This window comes from Oncorhynchus clarkii, chromosome 2 (assembly GCF_045791955.1).
Source record: "Oncorhynchus clarkii lewisi isolate Uvic-CL-2024 chromosome 2, UVic_Ocla_1.0, whole genome shotgun sequence".
Taxonomy (NCBI): Eukaryota; Metazoa; Chordata; class Actinopteri; order Salmoniformes; family Salmonidae; genus Oncorhynchus; species Oncorhynchus clarkii.
Window position 1 is genome coordinate 24,261,057 of NC_092148.1, and position 20,079 is coordinate 24,281,135.

Consider the following 20,079-nt stretch of genomic DNA (forward strand, 5'->3'; position numbering starts at 1 on the left):
GCCATAAAAAAGCCAGACTACGGTTTGCAACTGCACATGGGGACAAAGATGGTACTTTTTGGAGAAATGTCCTCTGGTCTGATGAAACAAAAATAGAACTGTTTGGCCATAATGACCATCGTTATGTTTGGAGGAAAAAGGGGGAGGCTTGCAAGCCAAAGAACACCATCCCAACCGTGAAGCACGGGGGTGGCAGCATCATGTTGTGGGGGTGCTTTGCTGCAGGAGGGACTGATGCACTTCATCATGAGGAAGGACAATTATGTGGATATATTGAAGCAACATCGTAAGACATCAGTCAGGAAATTAAAGCTTGGTCGCAAATGGGTCTTCCAAATGGACAATAACCCCAAGCATACTTCCAAAGTTGTAGCAAAATGGCTTAAGGACAACAAAGTCAAGGTATTGCAATGACCATCACAAAGCTCTAACCTATAGAAAATTTGTAGGCAGAAGTGAAAAAGTGTGTGCGAACAAGGAGGCCTTTACACACCTGACTCAGTTACACCAGCTCTATCAGGAGGAATGGGCCAAAATTCACCCAACTTATTTTTGGAAGCTTGTGCAAGGCTACCCAAAAGTTAAGTTAAAAAATTGAAAGGCAATGCTGCCAAATACTAATTGATTGTATGTAAACGTCTGACCCAGTGGGAATGTGATGAAAGAAATAAAAGCTTAAATAAATCATTCTCTATACTATTATTGACATTTCACATTCTTAAAATAAAGTGGTGATCCTAACTGACCTATAACAGGGAATTTTTACGAGGATTACATGTCAGAATTGAGAAAAACTAACTAAGTTTAAAGGTATTTGGTTAAGGTGTATGTAAACTTCTAACTTCAACTGTAGCTAGGCAGGCTAACGTTAGTTAGCTAATTAATATGCTAGCTATAATACAGTAGGCATATATTAATAATTATATACACTACAGTTCAAAAGTTTGGGGTCACTTAGAAATGTCCTTGTTTTTGAAAGAAAAGCAAAACATTTTGTCCATTAAAATAACATAAAATTGATCAGAAATACAGTGTATACATTGTTAATGTTGTAAATGACTATTGTAACTGTAAACAGCCGATTAAAAATAAAATGAATATCTACATAGGCATACAGAGGCCCATTATCAGCAACCATCACTCCTGTGTTCCAATGGCACGTTGTGTTAGCTAATCTAAGTTTATCATTTTAAAAGGCTAATTGATCATTAGAAAACTCTTTTGCAATTATGTTAGCACAGCTGAAAACTGTTGTCCTGATTAAAGAAGCAATAAAACTGGACTTCTTTAGACTAGTTGAGTATTTGGAGCATCAGCATTTGTGGGTTTGATTATAGGCTCAAAATGGCCAGAAACAAAGAACTTTCTTCTGAAACAAGTCAGTCTATTCTTGTTGTGAGAAATGAAGACTATTCCATGCAAGAAATTGCCAAGAAACGGAGGATCTCGTTCAACACTATGCACTACTCCCTTCACAGAACAGCGCAAACAGGTGTGAACTTGATCCCATAGGATGACATTCTGGGTGTGATCGTCCCAGGTGCGCGTGCACTCTGCACGTCTGCAAATGACTAAAAACAAGGCATGTGCTACGTCACAGTGGGTGTAGATAGAATTGCACCCTGCACACACACACCTGAGACGATCACACCAGAATATGTAAATTATATGGGATCACATTGACCTTGGCTGTCCAGTCATAATTTCTTACTGAAGCCGAAATGCCCGTCCACGCCCACTGTGACGAAGCACAAGCATGATTTTAGTCCTTTGCTTTCGTCACTCTACGGGAATCCCCATAGTGTCACTTCCATTTTAGCCTATTGTAACGACCCTGGGTTTATAAAGGCAGATATCGACTCTGCCGCTTGAGCATGCTTTTGCGGAACAGTCGATAGCGCGCCGAACCTCGTGCTAGAAGGTCGAGGGTTCTGTTATGGGTGTATAAACTGATTGACTTCTGTTCTGGATCGTCTTCATTGCTGTAGTTCTACAAATATGTTTTTTCAACTCGACTGCATTCTAGGTATGTTGTCACTTATTTTAAACAATGAGACTGATATCAAACTGTGCAGGCTCACCTAAAATTATGATTTACTTTACTTGTCAATAGAGTCTGTGGACCTTTTTTTATAGATACTTCCCAATGTAGAAATAACCTTTTGACGAACAAAACAGGTTTTTTTCTGGTTAGCCATTATATTGTTACATTTCCATAAATTCTGTTGTGTTAATTGATTTAAATCAGGTGTGCAAACTCTGGAACAGCTGAGGGATCCTGAGGAGTGGTTTGAGAACTGATTTAGACCACAGTTCTCATTTGATGCAAGGTGTCTGTGTAACAGTATAACTTTAGACACTTTTGCACACATCAACAACAGTCACCCACGAAGCATCGTTACCCATCGCTCCATGCAGAGCAAGGAGAACTACTACTTCAAGGTCTCAGAGCAAGTGACGTCACCGATTGAAACGCTATTTAGCGCGCACCGCTAACTAAGCTAGCCGTTTCACATCCGTTACACTCACCCCCCTTTTGACCTCCTCCTTTTTCCGCAGCAACTAGTGATCCGGGTCAACAGCATCAATGTAACAGTATATCTTTAGACCGTCCCCTCGCCCATACCCGGGCGCGAACCAGGGACTCTCTGCACACATCAACAACAGTCACCCACGAAGCCTCGTTACCCATCACTCCACAAAAGCCACGGCCCTTGCAGAGCAAGGGGAACCACTACTTCAAGGTCTCAGAGCAAGTGAAGTCACCGATTGAAACGCTATTTAGCGCGCACCGCTGACTAAGCTAGCCGTTTCACATCGGTTACATCTGTCACAAGACACCTTCACCGGCCATATTTTATTTATTTATTTTCTTCCCCATTTCGTGGTATCTAATTGGTAGTAGTCTTGTCTCATCGCTGCAACTCCCGTACGGACTCAGGAGAGGCGAAGGTCGAGAGCCATGCGTCATCCGAAACACAACCCAACCAAGCCGCGGTTGCACAAAAAGAGATCTGAGCAAACCACACCAAATATTTGAATGAGTTGCCGCCCCTACAGAGAGGAAGAGGCAAAGCGAGAGGTTTCACTCGCCAAAATCTGTCCAAAATAAACCCAATGCCCAACGACTCCCATTGTTAGGGTGGAAACATGAGCGTCTCGCCATTATTAACAGATATCTGTTATCACTAAAAGAGCAAAAACACTTTTTGTGAACTGCAAAGAACCATTGAAGGGCTCAAAGGGTTATTTATCATTATGGTTCCACACAGAACCATCACCCAGTTTCTTAGTGTGTGACTTTGGTCGTTCGAGTAATTGGGCTGTGTCAGATTAGGTTACATCTCACTTGTGCGTTGGTAGGCAATTTCATAAAAAAATACATCCCGAAAATAGTTCACGCATGCTGAAAAGGGGATATCAACAGCAGCCTAGTCATACCTAATTTAGGACATGCCGTTTGCATTGTAATGTAGCTAATCTCATTCCCAGACACTTCCGCCCAAATGCGCGAAAAGTCTGGTGGACCAACTCGTCAAGCTTGGCCTTCATTAGCCAATACAGAAATATTGTGAGAAACTCCTGACACATACGCATTGGTTTAGTTGGCTTAATCCACCAACCAATCATCTCCTACAACACCTTCCCCCTATCCCTCCATGTACACGTCTTATGTGCACCACAAGTTCCTGCCCGGTGTAATGATACTGATGGTTTGTATGGTTGTTGCTATCAGTACCAGTTGTTGACAACTGTAGCATTTTAACTATGCCTAACCCCAACTCTTTTCCTAACCTTAACCCCATTTTCCTAACCTGCTATGTTAATTATCTTAACCTGCCACGTTAGTTCTCCTAACCTGCTATCTAGACAAACCAGTTTGTGATTCGCAAAAATTCAATGATGACAACTACTTTACTCAGTAAAGTCACTCCCATTAGAATTCTATTGTCATTCCCAATAAGGCCAACTTTGAGTCATTGATGTCCTAGGCTTTTATGTTCTGTGCGCAATAACCTGGGGACAAGTTTAGAATGTAAACACTCCCATTCTTATTCTGTATTTCAATACCTGACATGGCTGTTGACATCTTATCTTATGTCAACATCTTATGTCATCTCATTGCAGTGTTCCCACAAGGACCACCGATCATTTCAATAAGTATGTAGTAGGCCTATGTACTGATGTGAAAACAACCTAGGCTCAAATCCAATTGGTTACAAGACTATTTTAGCCCTCTGAATTCATGGCTTCGCTTGGAGGAGCTAACACAAGCGCTCCGCTTTCTTGACAATTGGGCCAGAACAGAGTAGCACGGCAGGCCCTTAGATGTACACTGAGAGCCAGCCAGCGTTGATAATATGCATGTCAATCTCTCCTGGCTCAGGGTGGAGGCAATGCTTGTTTTTGTAAGAGGTATTGACATGTTTAAATCACTGAACTGTCTGTTTAACCGACTAGCGCACACCCATACATACCCCACAAGACATGCCACACCAGAGCTTGACTACATAGAACTCTATTCCACATCATATAACTCAGTCAAGCAGTAAAATCAGATTTAAAAAAACAGATAAAACAACACTTTATGGAACAGCGCTGTGAAGAGACACAGGCACACACACAGCATTCACAAACACATGCTAACACGGGCACTCTACACACACATACATCAGAATATTGTTATTTTGCTGTATTATGGATTTTGTATTGTAGATGTATTATGGTAGAGTAGTGTGTTGTATGTATTTTTGATTGGACCCCAGGAAGAGTAGCTGCTGCCTTGGCAGCCGCTAATGTGGATCCAGAATAAATACAAATAGACTATAGTGACCACCTACGTTAAGCTGACATTGCCTAGTATGCTGCATAATGCAGTGGCTTTAGGTCGACATGATCCTTTCTTGGGGTGAGGTGGATTCCCATCCCTCATGTCCTTTTTCTTTATTCACTTTTCAGTCTCCATATTCTCAGCCTCAGTGTGCGCAGCCTCAGTAGGGGAGAAGCTGGTTTCCTACACATGTCAAGAGGGTACAAACACACTTGAAGCACCATTTGGAGCAGTGGATCCCCAATGTGATCAGAGCTGGACCACTGGCAAAAAGGTAATCTATTTTCTACAGTATGTGGTCATGACAAGTAGATACAATGTGATAAAGTTATCTTTATTAGAGCCATTTTTATTTTTACATATCACCATTGACAGTACGAAAATTGCTGCACTCACTACTGTAATTCACTCTAGATAACAGCGTCTGCTAAATGACGCATGTTATGGCAGGGGCCATGTCAATTGAGACATGACATGTGAAAGATTATTTATTCACTACAGCCCATTGCCTACTATGAAAATGGCAAAGGTGAATGCAGTTTTTCATGCGAAGAAGTGATCTCTGGCAGAGTCATCGTCCGTGAATGTCCCAATGTCACATTAACTATTGGTTGCACCACCAAGGTAGGTCAACTCATACAATTCACCTTCCTCTTCTCTGTTACTGCCTACCAAATGCCAACCTAGTAAACATTTCTAAATATTTATACCTTTCTATTTCACAGGATGGGGTATATGAAGAGACCAGGTTGCACTTCTCAGGTATGGTTGCTCCTGATGTTATTGGTGTATAACACAACATACCATTGATGTTCATATAAAGCGTTGTTGTCATCATATTGCTCATGTCACTCTTTTTGCTCCATCAGCGATAAGCAGACCAGCTGTCTCTATGACAACCACTAACACTGCAAACAATCATATCGCACATTATGGTAAAGTATATATATTTTTTAAGATAATGAATTATGTGGTATCCTGGGTAGCCCAGGTTCTGTCACATTCGGCCGCGACCGGGAGGCCCATGGGGCAATGCACAATTGGCCCAGCGTCGTCCGGGTTAGGGAGGGTTTGGCCAGCAGGGATATCCTTGTCTCATCGCGCACTAGCGTCTCCTGTGGTGGGCCGGGCGCAGTGCACGCTGACCAGGTCGCCAGGTGTACGATGTTTCCTCCAACACTTTGGTGCGGCTGGCTTCCGGGTTGGATCTGCATTGTGTCAAGAAGCAGTGTGGCTACGTTGGGTTGTGTTTCGGAGGACACATGGCTCTTGACCTTCGCCTCTCCCGAGTCCGTACGGGAGTTGTAGCGATGAGACAAGACTTGAACTACTACCAATTGGATACCACGAAATTGGGGAGAAAAAAATACATTAAAAATAAGGAGAGCATGTCACACCACAGACACAAGTGAATGATGTGAGTGCTCTACAATAACGATGGCTGGTCGAAGAACCACACTTAGATGATTTGTTGAGAGCCATGAGACAAAGAATACAAACACTTTTAATTGCAAAGATGCACCCCCTTAGTAGTCTACATGACAAACAACAGATGTGTGGAATGGGTCACAAGGTTAGGATTCGTGTAAATTATTAGTATCTGCTGTAAAGACTGTTCTCATTGTGTAGAAACCAGGGTCTGGCCCCCAAAACAAGACGCAATACAGTTCTAAGAGACCCCTATTCTGTTGCATAAAACAACCATTTGATGCAATAACAGTTTTATAACAATCTTGTAATTTTGTTCTCACAAGAGTCACTCTACAAATGATCACAAACCCAAACAGGTCTATAATAGATTAAAAGACTAAATGTGTTACAACTTCCCACGGTCTCCCCTTATTAATAGTGAGCGTACAACTTTCAAACAATATCCCCTACCCTTCCCAACACCGAATCATCTAAATTCTGATGAGCACGATAAAATTAGGATATTTTTAGATAAAAATAAAATATGGTTACTTTACGAGTAAAGTAGGAAGCCCAGGTTGCAATAGGCAAAAATATATTGTGTCATGTAAGGAGTGTAGATATTTGGCCTGGCGAAGCGGTTTTATGGGCTGACTGAATGGGAGCTGATATTTGAGTTTTTCACTCTGCTGGTCTTGGCAGATTAGCAGTCCTCATTGTCCAAGACAGAATCAAGACTGAGTAAAAATGTATCCGACACCGAGACAATCAATACAGATGTAGGATCTTAATTGTATCACTTTTTTCTTTGCAGAGGATTTGCATGTACAGCTTGTAATTCCCACTTTTAAAATGTCAACTTCATTTTCCCTAACAAAACATGTATAAACCCCTACAGAAAATGTCCATTTAATTATAATCCACATTTATAATCCACATAGTTCAAATTTCCTCTTAATTCAGGATTATTTTTCTGCTGTAGCAAACTGGCTCAAATTTAAGATCCTAAGGTCCAGACCAGACTCAAGTTCTGTTCCAAACACAAAAACCGAATATACAAAACACAGTGGGATATGAAGTGGACAATACCAGGTGGGGGAACGACACACTTCTTTTGAGTTTAAAATGAAGACAAATTGTAGGAGGAGACCCTCCCACAGTTCAGAATCATTAGCATATTTAAGCAATAATGCCTGAGGGTTGTCTAGGGCAAGAAAGTTGTCTCCACTTCCTTCGATTTCAGTGCCTTATACCATTAGCCATTATTTTATCATATTGCTCATATTATTTTCTCCTTTTATAGGGATAAGTGTCAGCAACCAAGCTTTGCCTCCGAAAACTGCCAGCCCTGCCTCTACAAACGTTCAACATGCTCATTATGGTTAAGTATAGAGTTTTATTTTATTCGTTACACCAGTGGTCTCCCAACAGGTCGATCGCGAGCTACCAGTAGCTCGCAGCCCACCTATGAGTAGCTCGCCAAACAATTCTTAAAGTACATGCAATTTTCACGTGTTCCACGGCAAACTGTCATAAACAAATCTCACAAGTATCAGACACTGCAAACTCCCAGCTACTTACTATCTAACAAATGCAACATTGACATTATCCAACACCTGGTTATCCACTATTGTCTTAAAAGCCAAACCTAACACAATATATACCTATTACCTTAGCCCCAGTCTGTCTATTTGGTGCTCGAGTTTGTCTATCGTGTGTAGTCAGTGGATGTGATACAGAAATACTTTCCACAAAACCTTCTCAATTAAATTTTAACTGCAAAATAGGCTTACCTGGCAGACTAGTCTATACCATGAGTAAGTACAGTGCATTCGGAAAGTATTCAGATACCTTGACTTTTAAGGCTGTAAAGTATTATTTATTTTTTATTCTAAAATGTATTAAATATTATTTTCCCCTCATCAATCTACATACAATACCTCATAACAACAAAGCGAAAACAGGTTTTTGGAAATGTTTGCTAATTTATAAAAATAAAAAAAAACAGATACCTTATTTACGTAAGTATCCCTTTCCTATGAGACCCTATGACCCTATGAAACCCGTTTCCATTGATAATCCTTGAGATGTTTCTACAAATGTATTGGAGTCCACATGTGGTAAATTCAATTGATTGGACATGATTTGGAAAGGAACACGCCTGTCTATATATGGTCCCACATTTGAGAGTGCATGTTGGAGCAAAAACCAAGCCATGAGGTCAAAGGAATTGTCCGTAGAGCTCCGAGATAGGATTTTGTCGAGGCACAGATCTGGGGAAGGGTAACAAAATGTCAGCAGCATTGAAGGTCCACAGGAACACAGTGGCCTTCATCATTCTTAAATGGAAGAAGTTTGGAGAGCCTTCCAGAAGGACAAACATCTCTGCAGCACTCTACCAACCAGGCCTTTGATGGTAGAGTGGCTAGACGGAAGCCACTCCTCAGTAGAAGGCATATGACTGCCCCTTGGAGTTTGCCAAAAGACACCTAAAGACTCTCAGACCATGAGAATCAAGATTCTCTGGTCTGATGAAACCAAGATGTAACTCTTTGGCCTGAATGCCAAACGTCACATCTGGAGGAAACCTGGCACCATCCCTACGGTGAAGCATGGTGATTGCATCATCAGCAGCAAGGACTGGGAGACTAGTCAGGATCGAGGGAGAGATGAACGGAGCAAAGTACAGAGAGATCCTTGATGAAAACCTGCTCCAGAGAGCTCAGGACCTCAGACTGGGGCAAAGGTTCACCTTCCAACAAGACAACAACCCTAAGCACACAGCCAAGACAACGCAAGAGTGACTTCGAGACAAGTCTCTGAATGTCCCGATTTGAACATCTCTTGCGAGACCTGAAAATAGCGTCGTACCCCATCCAACCTGACAGAGCTTGAGAGAATCTGCAGAGAAGAATGGGAGAAACTCCCCAAATAAAGACGTGCCAAGCTTGAAGTGTCATACCCAAGAAGACTTGATGCTGTAATCACTGCCAAAGGTACTTCAACAAATGACTGAGCAAAGGGTCTGAATACTCATGTAAATGTGATATTTCCGTTTTTTATTTTTAATGCATTTGTTAACATTTCTAAAAACCTGTTTTTGCTTTGTCATTATGGGGTATTGTGTGTAGATTGATGATGAAAAAAATATGAAATCAATTTTAGAATAAGGCTGTAACCAAATGTGGAAAAACTAAAGGGGTCTGAATACCTTGTGAATGCACTGTATATCATTTGTATCTATTGTGTTATTTGCCAACTTTACCATTAAATGAGCAGCAGCAGTTCTGAACTATTGATTGACCAGCACATTAGATGGCACATTCCCCACTTGCTAGATGCACAATTAAAGAGCCAGATTTGCAATAAAATGGGGAATTACACTCAACAACAAAAAGTTTGTTTTCTACCCGACTTTAAAAATCATGATCTTCTGATGTAAGGTAATCATTGACATGGAATCAGAACATCCAATTGTATTGTTTCTCTATGATTAATTGTAATTTTGTGAGTGAAAAAGCAAAACAAATCTAAAACCAGGAGGGGGTGGGGTGAAGAAATCACACATTTTGTAGGGCCCCCCTTAGTGTTGTTTATTAACCATTATTTTACCATGTATATTGACAGAAAAACAGTGCACTACTTTCTCTTGTACACTAAGGACCTGGGGAAGAGTTGCAGGGTAGAGGAAAAGAATGTGCCTATTTTTGAAAGCTAGAAAAAATGAGAAGCTCATGACATGTTTTATTTTCCAGAAAGTTTGGAGACCCATGCTTTTTAAATTTGGGGATAGATTGATAGCACAAACATGTGGAACTGTTACATAAATATAAGTGGAATGCAACAATGTGACTATCAGTTTTACAACCATCTACTGTATTGTGTATCATGAATCAGCTCCACTCCAATATCTCATAAGTTCTTGATGTTCTTCACATGGATATATTAAAATTAGATGTTTTTAAATACCATACAAGAACCCTTTTTGGAAAAACGTTGTACTGTCATAATAATAATAATAATAACTTAAGTGCTTTTCATACACTATGCTCAAATCGCAATGTTACCTTATTTGCGGGTGAACTTCCTCTCTTGAAGCATCTCCAGTTCCATTTCCCATTCATTTATTGACACATGTTATGCTCTGTTTATATTTCAGGATTAATTATATTCTCGGTCCTGTCACCTCTGGTTATTGTGATCAGCGTGATCATCAGCCGTTACTGCAGATCTCGTCCAAATTAAGGTGAGGGGGCTTCATCCATGGTGTTGTAATCCCCCCCAAAGGACCTAGATGACATCTATCCTGCCAATGAAGAACACTGAATGAGGCATTATCTTAAAATTGAGCCAGTAGGATTATTGACAGGTAATCCTTTCGGGACAGCTGCTCTACCTCCCAAAAGGGAAAGAAAATGAGCTTTTAGACCATGAAGGTTTTTAGTTTCATTGCAGACAAATTAAAATGATGTAGTTCTGTGAAGCACTCAATGTTGTGCACTTTCCTGCATTCTCTTTTAATTCCAATACTCGAATAACCCCCTAAACTTGTTTACCAGTGATGCAGGAGACGTTGGCAGTCTTTTCACCTAAGACAGGAAGGAGAAAAGCCATAGATCTTTTTGGGTGAAAATGTGTTCTTGCTGCTAACATTTGAAACTGCTCTGCATCACAATGCTGGGACATAGCTAGTGTTGTAGTATTAATGTAGTAACAAGTATTTCCAATCTATTTATTGCTGACAGATGTATAAGTGTAAAATGAGGAAGGTATGGTATTTCTAGGTATTTTTGCCAACAGTACAGTAATTGTTACACTGTACATTGACATTTCTCTCTTACATATTTGTGAAAACTGTTAATATGACAGTTAGCTACAGTAGATGGTAGCGATGCCAAGCAGTAACAGAAAGCACTCAATGTTCATCAGTTCACCTTGGCCTTGGAAGTGATGAAATGAACCAGCAATTGGCGACTTACTCGTCTGAAATCCTAATGCTATTGAGTAAGGTACTCAACCTGTGGGACCAGTGTCTATGGCAAGGCTTGAAAATGGCCGTCTAGCCATGATCAACAACCAACTTGACAGAGCTTGAAGAATTTTAAAAAGAATAATGTGCAAATATTGTACAATCCAGGCGTGCAAAGCTCTTAAGAGACTTACCCTGAAATTGCTGCCAGAGGTGAAGCTAACATATACTTATGTAAATTAGATATGTCTGTATTTCATTTATTTATTCTAAAAACAGGTTTTAAATTTGTCACTGTGGGGTATTGTGTGTAGATGGGTGAGAGAAAAAATCAGGCTGTCACAACAAAATGTGGAATAAGTCGACAGGTATGAATAGTTTAGGCACTATCGATTTTAGAGATGCAGTAACAGAAAGTGCTCAAGGTTAATCGTTCATCTTGGGCTTGGAAGTGATGAAATGAGCTGGCAATTGGAGAGTTACTGGTCTGAAATCCTAATGCTGTTGTGGCATGAGAAAGGTGCTGTGGGACCAGTGTCAAAATTAGCAAGGATAAAAATGTTAAAAGCATTTTATTATTGGTTGATATCACATTTCATGGAGACTTACCAAACATCTGTTATTCTAATTCTTCTCATATTAACTGACAAACTGAATTTGATACACACTAGTATTATTACATGAGCTGCAAATAAGCTCTATTTATTTTTTAGGTCTGTTGCTTTGCATTTGTATGCATTTGTATTAACAACTGCTAACCATGTGTATGTGACCAATAACATTTGATATGATTTAATTCTGTTAAGATTATTATTATTATTATTATTATTATGCAATAATGTGTTGTGTGCTATGATCACACGGGTGTCATGAAAAAATGTCACTGTTATTGTATATGACCCATATCCATGCACTCCTCATGTCAAACCTGTCCTGTGATATGGTGATGCAATAAAAAAAACTCATATTTAGTTCTATAGTATTACATTTTTTTAAGCTACATGGAATTTTGTAAAGGATTTTCATTTTCAATGTTTAGATCAGTGGTGTAAAGTACTTTAGGCCAGGCACCACAGGTGAATAGGCATTTTTTTAAAGTCTTTAGTCTTATCAGACTGAAACTTTACCAGATGAAAGTATACATAAATCCAAGATATTATTGTATTACAAGTTCTAATTATTTTTAAATAAAAATATGCAAATGAGGCAAACCGTCCTGCACTAATTTGCATATTACGAGAATCCGTTTTTTTAACACATTGCTTCAAGGTAGAATGTGTTTTTTTATTATTGTGATAATACATTCAATGGTCAGACTATTATGGATCAGTTCATCAAAATATTGTCATTTCATGGAATTCTTTAAACACTTTGCATGTATGACGGGTGAATATTTTGCATATATTTAAACATAAAATGACACAAGATTAAAACGACACAAGATATTTGAAAAAACCTCAAAGTCTGACTATAAGACCTAAGAACCTGTGTGTGGAATAATGTGAATGTACGTCCTTTGAAGACTGAGAAAAATGAATTGGCGCACCGGGAACATGTCATTTTGAGAAAATGGCCGATACAGATAGGCTAATGGAATTAAAATGTACTTTCCATAAATATAATCATTTATGTCACATTAATTAAAAATAAACAAAATATACCTTTTATGTTTCAAGCAATAGAGCATATCCTTTGAATACTGGTCTGTTGGGCAAATATGCAGTTTTGGGCAAATTCTCATATCACTTTGCTCAGTTTCTCACATACAAGGCTTTTGTAGGGCTGTTGAAATGTGCAGAACATTTGTCAGCTATGCCTGCCCCATATCTAAGGCCCTCTCATGTGACCTGCGCCTACGCTTGGCACACTCCCATTGAAGCAGCATCCGCTCTCACAACTCCTTGCTGATTGCTTCCAGTGTCACCAAAGTGCTGTCAAGCCACAATTTGTTCATCACATTTGATATAGCAGTGGCTCCCTCATTGAACGTGGCTACTGCAATACTGGCTGCTCCGTCAATGTGACTTTTGCCCACAAAGACAATTTTGGGGCATCGCGACCATATTACAGAGTTCAGACATTCATTTGAATTCTGGGTTCCTCCATGCTACATTCTTTTGAGGACGTTATCATTTGACATCCTATGATATACAGGTACCATTTTCTGTGCAGCCTCTATTAAAAAATGTATGGCCTCCAAGGTTTTTGTGACGGGGTGGATCTTCTCCATTTTATATGGCTCTGTGCTGGTACCAGCACCAATGCACACACCAATCCCTTTGGTTGGAAGTGAATCCTCTCTTGTGCCAAGTGCCATCGAAGGATACATGAATGTCTATGATGGCATCCTCATCCTCCTTCTGCAACTCTGCTATGTCTGGGTCTATATCTGCGTATGCTCTTATAATTATCTTTGCAGCGCTCTCCATTGACTGTAGCCCTCTGAATTTCTGAAACTAAAGTGGGGGGGAAATTACTTATTATGTCTGTCGACATTACAGTCATAACTGCATGACTAAATATCAGCATGTTATTCTATGTAAATATCAGCATGTTATCCTATGTAAATATCAGCATGTTATCCTATGTAAATATCAGCATGTTATCCTATGTAAATATCAGCATGTTATCCTATGTAAATATCAGCATGTTATCCTATGTAAATATCAGCATGTTATCCTATGTAAATATCAGCATGTTATCCTATGTAAATATCAGCATGTTATCCTATGTAAATATCAGCATGTTATCCTATGTAAATTACAGCATGTTATCCTATGTAAATATCAGCATGTTATCCTATGTAAATATCAGCATGTTATCCTATGTAAATTACAGCATGTTATCCTATGTAAATTACAGCATGTTATCCTATGTAAATATTTACGTATCAGCATGTATTTACTTTATGTAAAGCTAATTTCTCACTAATCACATCAGGCTACAGCCCCATGACACTGTAGGCCTATATTACAGTCGCATTATATAGTTATCCTATCACTCTGTTTTATTAACTTTGAATACATTTGCTGGAGCAAGGAAATACATATTATTTATACACAGCAAGTCACCTGACAATATTGGGCAACTCTCCCTTTTTATTTACCTGTCATTCTGTCATGTCTCTGATATGAGCTGAACGCTTATTTTCTTTAGAGCTGCATAACCAAGTCCAAGTTCATGGGCTAGAAGAAGCATCCTCATATCAAATGCCCCTCTACCCTGGAGCACTCCTGTAGCCTGGAGGAAGTGTAAACACTCCTAAATGCATCACAATCAACTTCACAGTATGCACATTATATCATGACATAATTACAGAATCACTGGTTGGTGGGTTCTATGGTGATTTTCAGTCCAGTGTTTAGACACTTAGCGCAAATTAAATAATGTGCAAGTTAGTTTATTTGTGACATAAAAATAAAAGCCACTACTAGTCGAATAAGACATGGGAGAGATGACGAATTTTGAGAGATTTATTTATTGACTAATACACTTGAAACAAATAGCCAAACGGAAAACTGCAGACATTACTAGTGCCTCCCCCACGATCAAACCGACATAAAAAATCAAATGAAACGCAGCCTAACGTGATCAGAAATCTCAACTAGCAAGCAAGTCGCAGCAATGAAAAATTGAGTGCGAGCGCGTTCACGCGAAGGGGGGATTCTGGCAGGGGGGAGTTTTTCCGCACACCTGTTACCTCCTTTTCCTGTACTGCCACTACCTCGATCGGCGGATCAGGCTATTTTTTTCTTTCATTCACTACTTTTCTCGCATTGGCTAACTGATATCGCCTATTTGTATTCACATACTGTAGGTATATTCTTCGAGATTTTCTCATTTTGTCACTATTTACGTGGATTCTTCGCGGGAGATATTTTCAAACAAGGAAGTGCTGTGAAGCACGTTTTAACCAATCAGGTTGCCGAAAAGGGCCTTTAAATTCCGGTAACCAATCGAATGTCCGGAAATTACTCATCTTTCAGCACGAAGCATTACGTCTACAAATGATATAACCATGTATGGACTAGCTAACGATAAGCTTTTGAACGATGTATGATTCAACATGGAGAGTTTTAAAAATAGCGGTTGAAGTTCTTCATGAAACATGCTATCAAGAACGACATTTATGGTAGGTGTAGTTGACGGAGTTGGGATAAAATTATACAAATAAAGTATGTATATACATTATTGCCTATTTATTTGTACATGTTGTGAAAGTATGGAAGTTACAGTTGCAAAATATCCCAAAATCTGAAAATTTACAGATGAAAGCAAAATCACAATTTTTTCCTGTGTTGTCGGCCTTGAGTAAAAATACTTTAAAGAAAGTATTGTGCTTTTTACTCCATACATTTTCCCTGACAACTCAAAGTACTCGTTACATTTTGAATGCTTAGCAGGACAGGAAAATTATGAAATTCACGCACTTATCAAGAGAACACGTGTTCATCCCTAGTACCTATGGTCTGGCAAACTCACTAAACACAAATGTATCTTTTGTAAATAATGTCTGAGTGTTGGAGTGTGCCTCTGGCTATCCGTGAATTTTAAAAACAAGAAAATGTTGTCTGCTTTGCTCAATATAAGGAATTTGAAATGATTTATACTTCTACTTTTGATACATAAGTATATTGTAGCAATTACATTTACTTTTGATACTTAAGTATATTTAAAACCAAATACTTTTAGAATTTTTCTAAAGTAGTATTTTACTGGGTGACTTTCACTTTTACTTGAGTAATATTCTGTCACGAGAATTTTCAATCCAAATGATAATAACTGACAATCAATAGCTCTGGCCAATCCCCGAGATCTGTAAAACCATGGGTTTAATAATCATTAGTCAAAGACTCAGTTTAGGCAAAAAGATAGTACAGTTTATTCAGAGAACGTTCTGAAGTCCATTATACAAAGACATCCATTTTATAGCTGCGCACATACTTCCACACAAACAGTAGGTATCCTACGCACATACTTCCACACAAACAGTAGGTGAGTTTTATCCTTCTCTATAGTTCTCACCACTGTGTATCACTGCCCTACCAACAATGCCATTCCCCCTGAGATTAGGGAAACCTTGAGAAGTACTCTCTACGCTATCATAGGTGCCAGGTCGGTCCAAACACAGTTTAACTGTTCTCATTTTTTTTTCCTTCGGCACACACATACAAGTTCAAACCCTAAACTACGCCTTGCTCAGACAGCCTGTGTTTTTCCACTATACAGATACATTGTTTAACCTAATTCTGACTAAAACTACACACATCATCAGATTAGAATTTTATGATTCTAATCAATTTCATACAGTCAGACGGTTTCAGAGTGGAATTATTTTATCAATATCTTTCAACATATACATTATTTTATAATTTTCTATTATGGTATCTATACTTTTACTCAAGTATGACAATTGGGTACTTTTTCCACCACTGGTTTAGATCGAATGTAACCTGGCTTCCATTTGATGCTGTATAATGTTATTACTTTGTAACGTGTTTGGGGTAATGTGATTGTCGATCACAATGACAGAGACTTCACAGAATTGTTGTCACTCAAAAGATTAGTGATATGTATGTATTTAACAATAACAGCTATCCAAAAAAAACACTTTGTGTTAACCCTTGAGGATAATTGTTATCATCCCTTTTAAAATGTGCACATTACAACATTGACAGGTGATGGAAATGACTAATATCAAGGTACAGTATATGTACCATGTGTAACTCTGTGTTGTTGTGTCGAACTGCTTTGCTTTATCTTGGCCAGGTCGCAGTTGCAAATGAGAACTTGTTCTCAACTAGCCTACCTGGTTAAATAAAGGTGAAATAAAATAAATAAAAAACTAGTATAAAATATTATGTGTTGTGTGAAATAGGTAGAGATTTTTTTTGCCAGACATTTAGCACCTCAAACAGTATACTATGCAGAAAAATAGTTGTGTATCTAGTTTGTAAGCCTCTGTAAAATGGTAGGGTAAATAATTTATCTTAATAACATGAAATATTCTGAGTAACAATCAACTTATCTAAGAGAAACATCACTACTGTGGTGACTAAAAAAGTGAGGACTCGTCTTAAGAAAAAGTTCAAGAACATTTATCTAAGAACCATAGCACATGTACATCAGAAACAGTACGTTACAAAATGATTTACGACTTCATTATTTTCAATGTATACACACAATTGCTGATCATGTTCAAAAAACAAATATTCACCAAAGCCCACTTTCGTAATGCTTGGAGGAATAATATTTTTGGGTTCTGCATACAAGATTAATAAAATATTGTTTTGGCCTCACAAAATAACAAAAACTTGTCAATAATGCCTGAACATTAGAGTTCATTGAGAGATTTGCTTGGCTCATATGGAATGCCGTATTGGTTGGTTTCATCTCTCTGTGCAGAGTCCAGCGTGTCCCACCAAATTCTTCCAACACGGGAGCCCCATAAAACAGTGCTCAGATCAATTCCATTTCATTACCAGTCAATACAGGAATTTAATTAGGCATGAAATGCCATGTAGTACACATTGGCAATTTTCCAGTTCAACATCAATGTCAACTTCAATTGACTGAAATGCAAATGGAATTAACCCCAACATTGCCATGGAGCGACCCTGCAGAATGACCCCTTATCATGAATTATTCCTTCTCCCTTTCCTGAAGTTCCTTGTTGGGGTTAGATCTTGGGACTTAGATCATGGGGTCCCCTCACAAGGCTCTGCTCCTTACGCATCACAGGCACATGAATGCTGCAGACAGGCACTCGTTGCTGGAGAACTGCTGCTCTAGCCTGGCTTTACTGCTGTTTGGCTGCCTGAGTGAAAGTGTGTAGGTTGCTGTTTCTGCTTCATTTCTTTGAAAAGCTTAAACATCTTAGTTCTACGGGACCGGCCAGAGGGTTGTCTGCCTCCATATGCTCTAAAGATGAATTCTTCTCCTGGAAAGTAGACATAACTCTTAGGCTACTTGCACAGCTTCAAACGTGCCCTAGTCTTTCTCTGCATTTCCTCTTTATGTTCAAGTATACAATGAGCCCAAACTAGCAGAACAGGCTCTCACACACAGACATGTTTTATGGAACCCTGTCTCGACCAGTTTGGCCCCAGAGTGTAAATCAACATTAAATCTTTCTTCTCAAGGGGTGCATCTAGAAGTGGTTCTTGTGGATACTTCTTACTCCTTTGCAATAACATATTCCGTAGGATGACCTATGGTAAAGATGAGGATTATTAAGTAAATAAGGAAAATGAAATACATGGAAACCATCACCATAAAATGTTTGTTTCTTTCATCTGTTTAAAAAACAAATAAGTCAGAGGAACAACTGGCCGTGTTGTAACTCACATAGCTGATGGTGAATATCAGCAATGCCACCACAATCCCCACAATGGAAAGAACTAGAATGGTATCCCTTTCTTCTGATTTGTCTGTGGACTTAAGGCAACCTGCAAAACAAGTATCCACATATCCTTGAGCATCACTGGAAATGTTTTAAAAGATTAACTCTCTCTCTGTCCAATTTAAAACACTCACATACATTATACAGTAGGTCTACATATCAAAACAAGCACACAATGAGAGTAAAACACACTCACCTGTCACTCTGAGGTGAACCTGCCCCTCCTGGTTCTGCTCTCCTACAGGTGCTGCCAGGAGACACTTGTACCTTCCGCTATCAACAGCCGTTACATTGGGCAGGAAGATATCGAAAGAGTCATCAGCCAAAGGTTCCACTTCACGCTCCAGACCGGCGTACCATTGGGTGGTGCTATTAGGTGACGATAGCCTCTTCATCAATAGACCAGACTCCTTATTAGAGGGCTCCTCACCCAGCTGGGAGAAGAGGGTTTGAGGTTACTATATGCCCTTAACAGCTGGTCTGGGACCAGTGCTGTATGCTTTTGGCATATATTGCACTTGTACAGAATTTGGTCAGATGGTTCATAACACAGTTTGTGCTATCACAATAATTGAAAGCTTACCTTGTACCACCTCACCGCCCGGTATTGGACCCCAGGCTTACATATTGCTTTACATTTCAGAATTGAATCCTCTCCACAAACTGACTTCACTTCATGGGTAGGCCTATCTTGTGTGAGCCCACATTGCACGGAGGCAGCTATAGAAAAACACAAAATAAATAATAATTTAAAGTGAGCCTGCCCAGCTGGACTAATATCAAACTCGTTAAAAAAAAAAAAGACAACATACCTAGAATCCAGACGAGTTGAAAAAACATATTTGTAGAACTACAGCAATGAAGATGATGATCGAGAACAGAAGAGTGGCAGTTTATATAAAGCCAAGTGAAAGTGAAACTATAAGGCTGGGGATTTCCCATGGCGAGTGCCGCCTTTGAGTTCCGTTCGTTTAGTGGGTGTGGCCTGGATGTGACCATTTGAAATCGCAAAACTCGTAGCACCATACAATCTCCCTCTGGTTCACCATAATCATGCCGTTCTTTCGTACTCAAAGGTGCTAGGTCACACAGTACGTGTGTGCCTATCATTTGGAATAAGCGGCGAGCCTCTCAGTTGCGCGTGTACTCTCTTCACAGGCTCGACTGCAATTGGTTATATTGACCATCATGATACGTCGCGGCACTCTCCTGATGTGTTTGGGTAGGCTATGACTCTCATACATTGTTCAACTTAAGCAAACGTAAAATGTACACCGAGTGTAACAAACATTATGAACACCTGCTCTTTCCATGACAGACAGACCAGGTGAAAGCTATGATTCCACTTGTTAAATCCTCTTCAATCAGTGTAGATGAAGGGGAGGTGACTGGTCAAATACGTTTTTTAAGCCTTGTGACAATTGAGGCTTGAATTGTGTATGTGTGCCTTTTTAGAGGGTTAATGGC

At 39.4% G+C, this 20,079-nt stretch overlaps 1 protein-coding gene across 1 annotated transcript; it reads right to left on the reverse strand.

Moving 5' to 3' along the window:
- Positions 1 to 16,068: 16,068 nt before the first annotated feature.
- On the reverse strand, positions 16,069 to 19,692 carry LOC139364735 (CD83 antigen-like). The gene is made up of 5 exons (XM_071101756.1): positions 19,425 to 19,692; positions 19,196 to 19,332; positions 18,809 to 19,046; positions 18,558 to 18,658; positions 16,069 to 18,421 (listed from the first exon to the last, which is right to left on the reverse strand). Exons 1-5 carry the CDS (start codon positions 19,636 to 19,638, stop codon positions 18,269 to 18,271), a joined length of 843 nt encoding a protein of 280 aa, XP_070957857.1. The 5' UTR covers positions 19,639 to 19,692; the 3' UTR covers positions 16,069 to 18,268.
- Between the last annotated feature and the right edge of the window lie 387 nt (positions 19,693 to 20,079).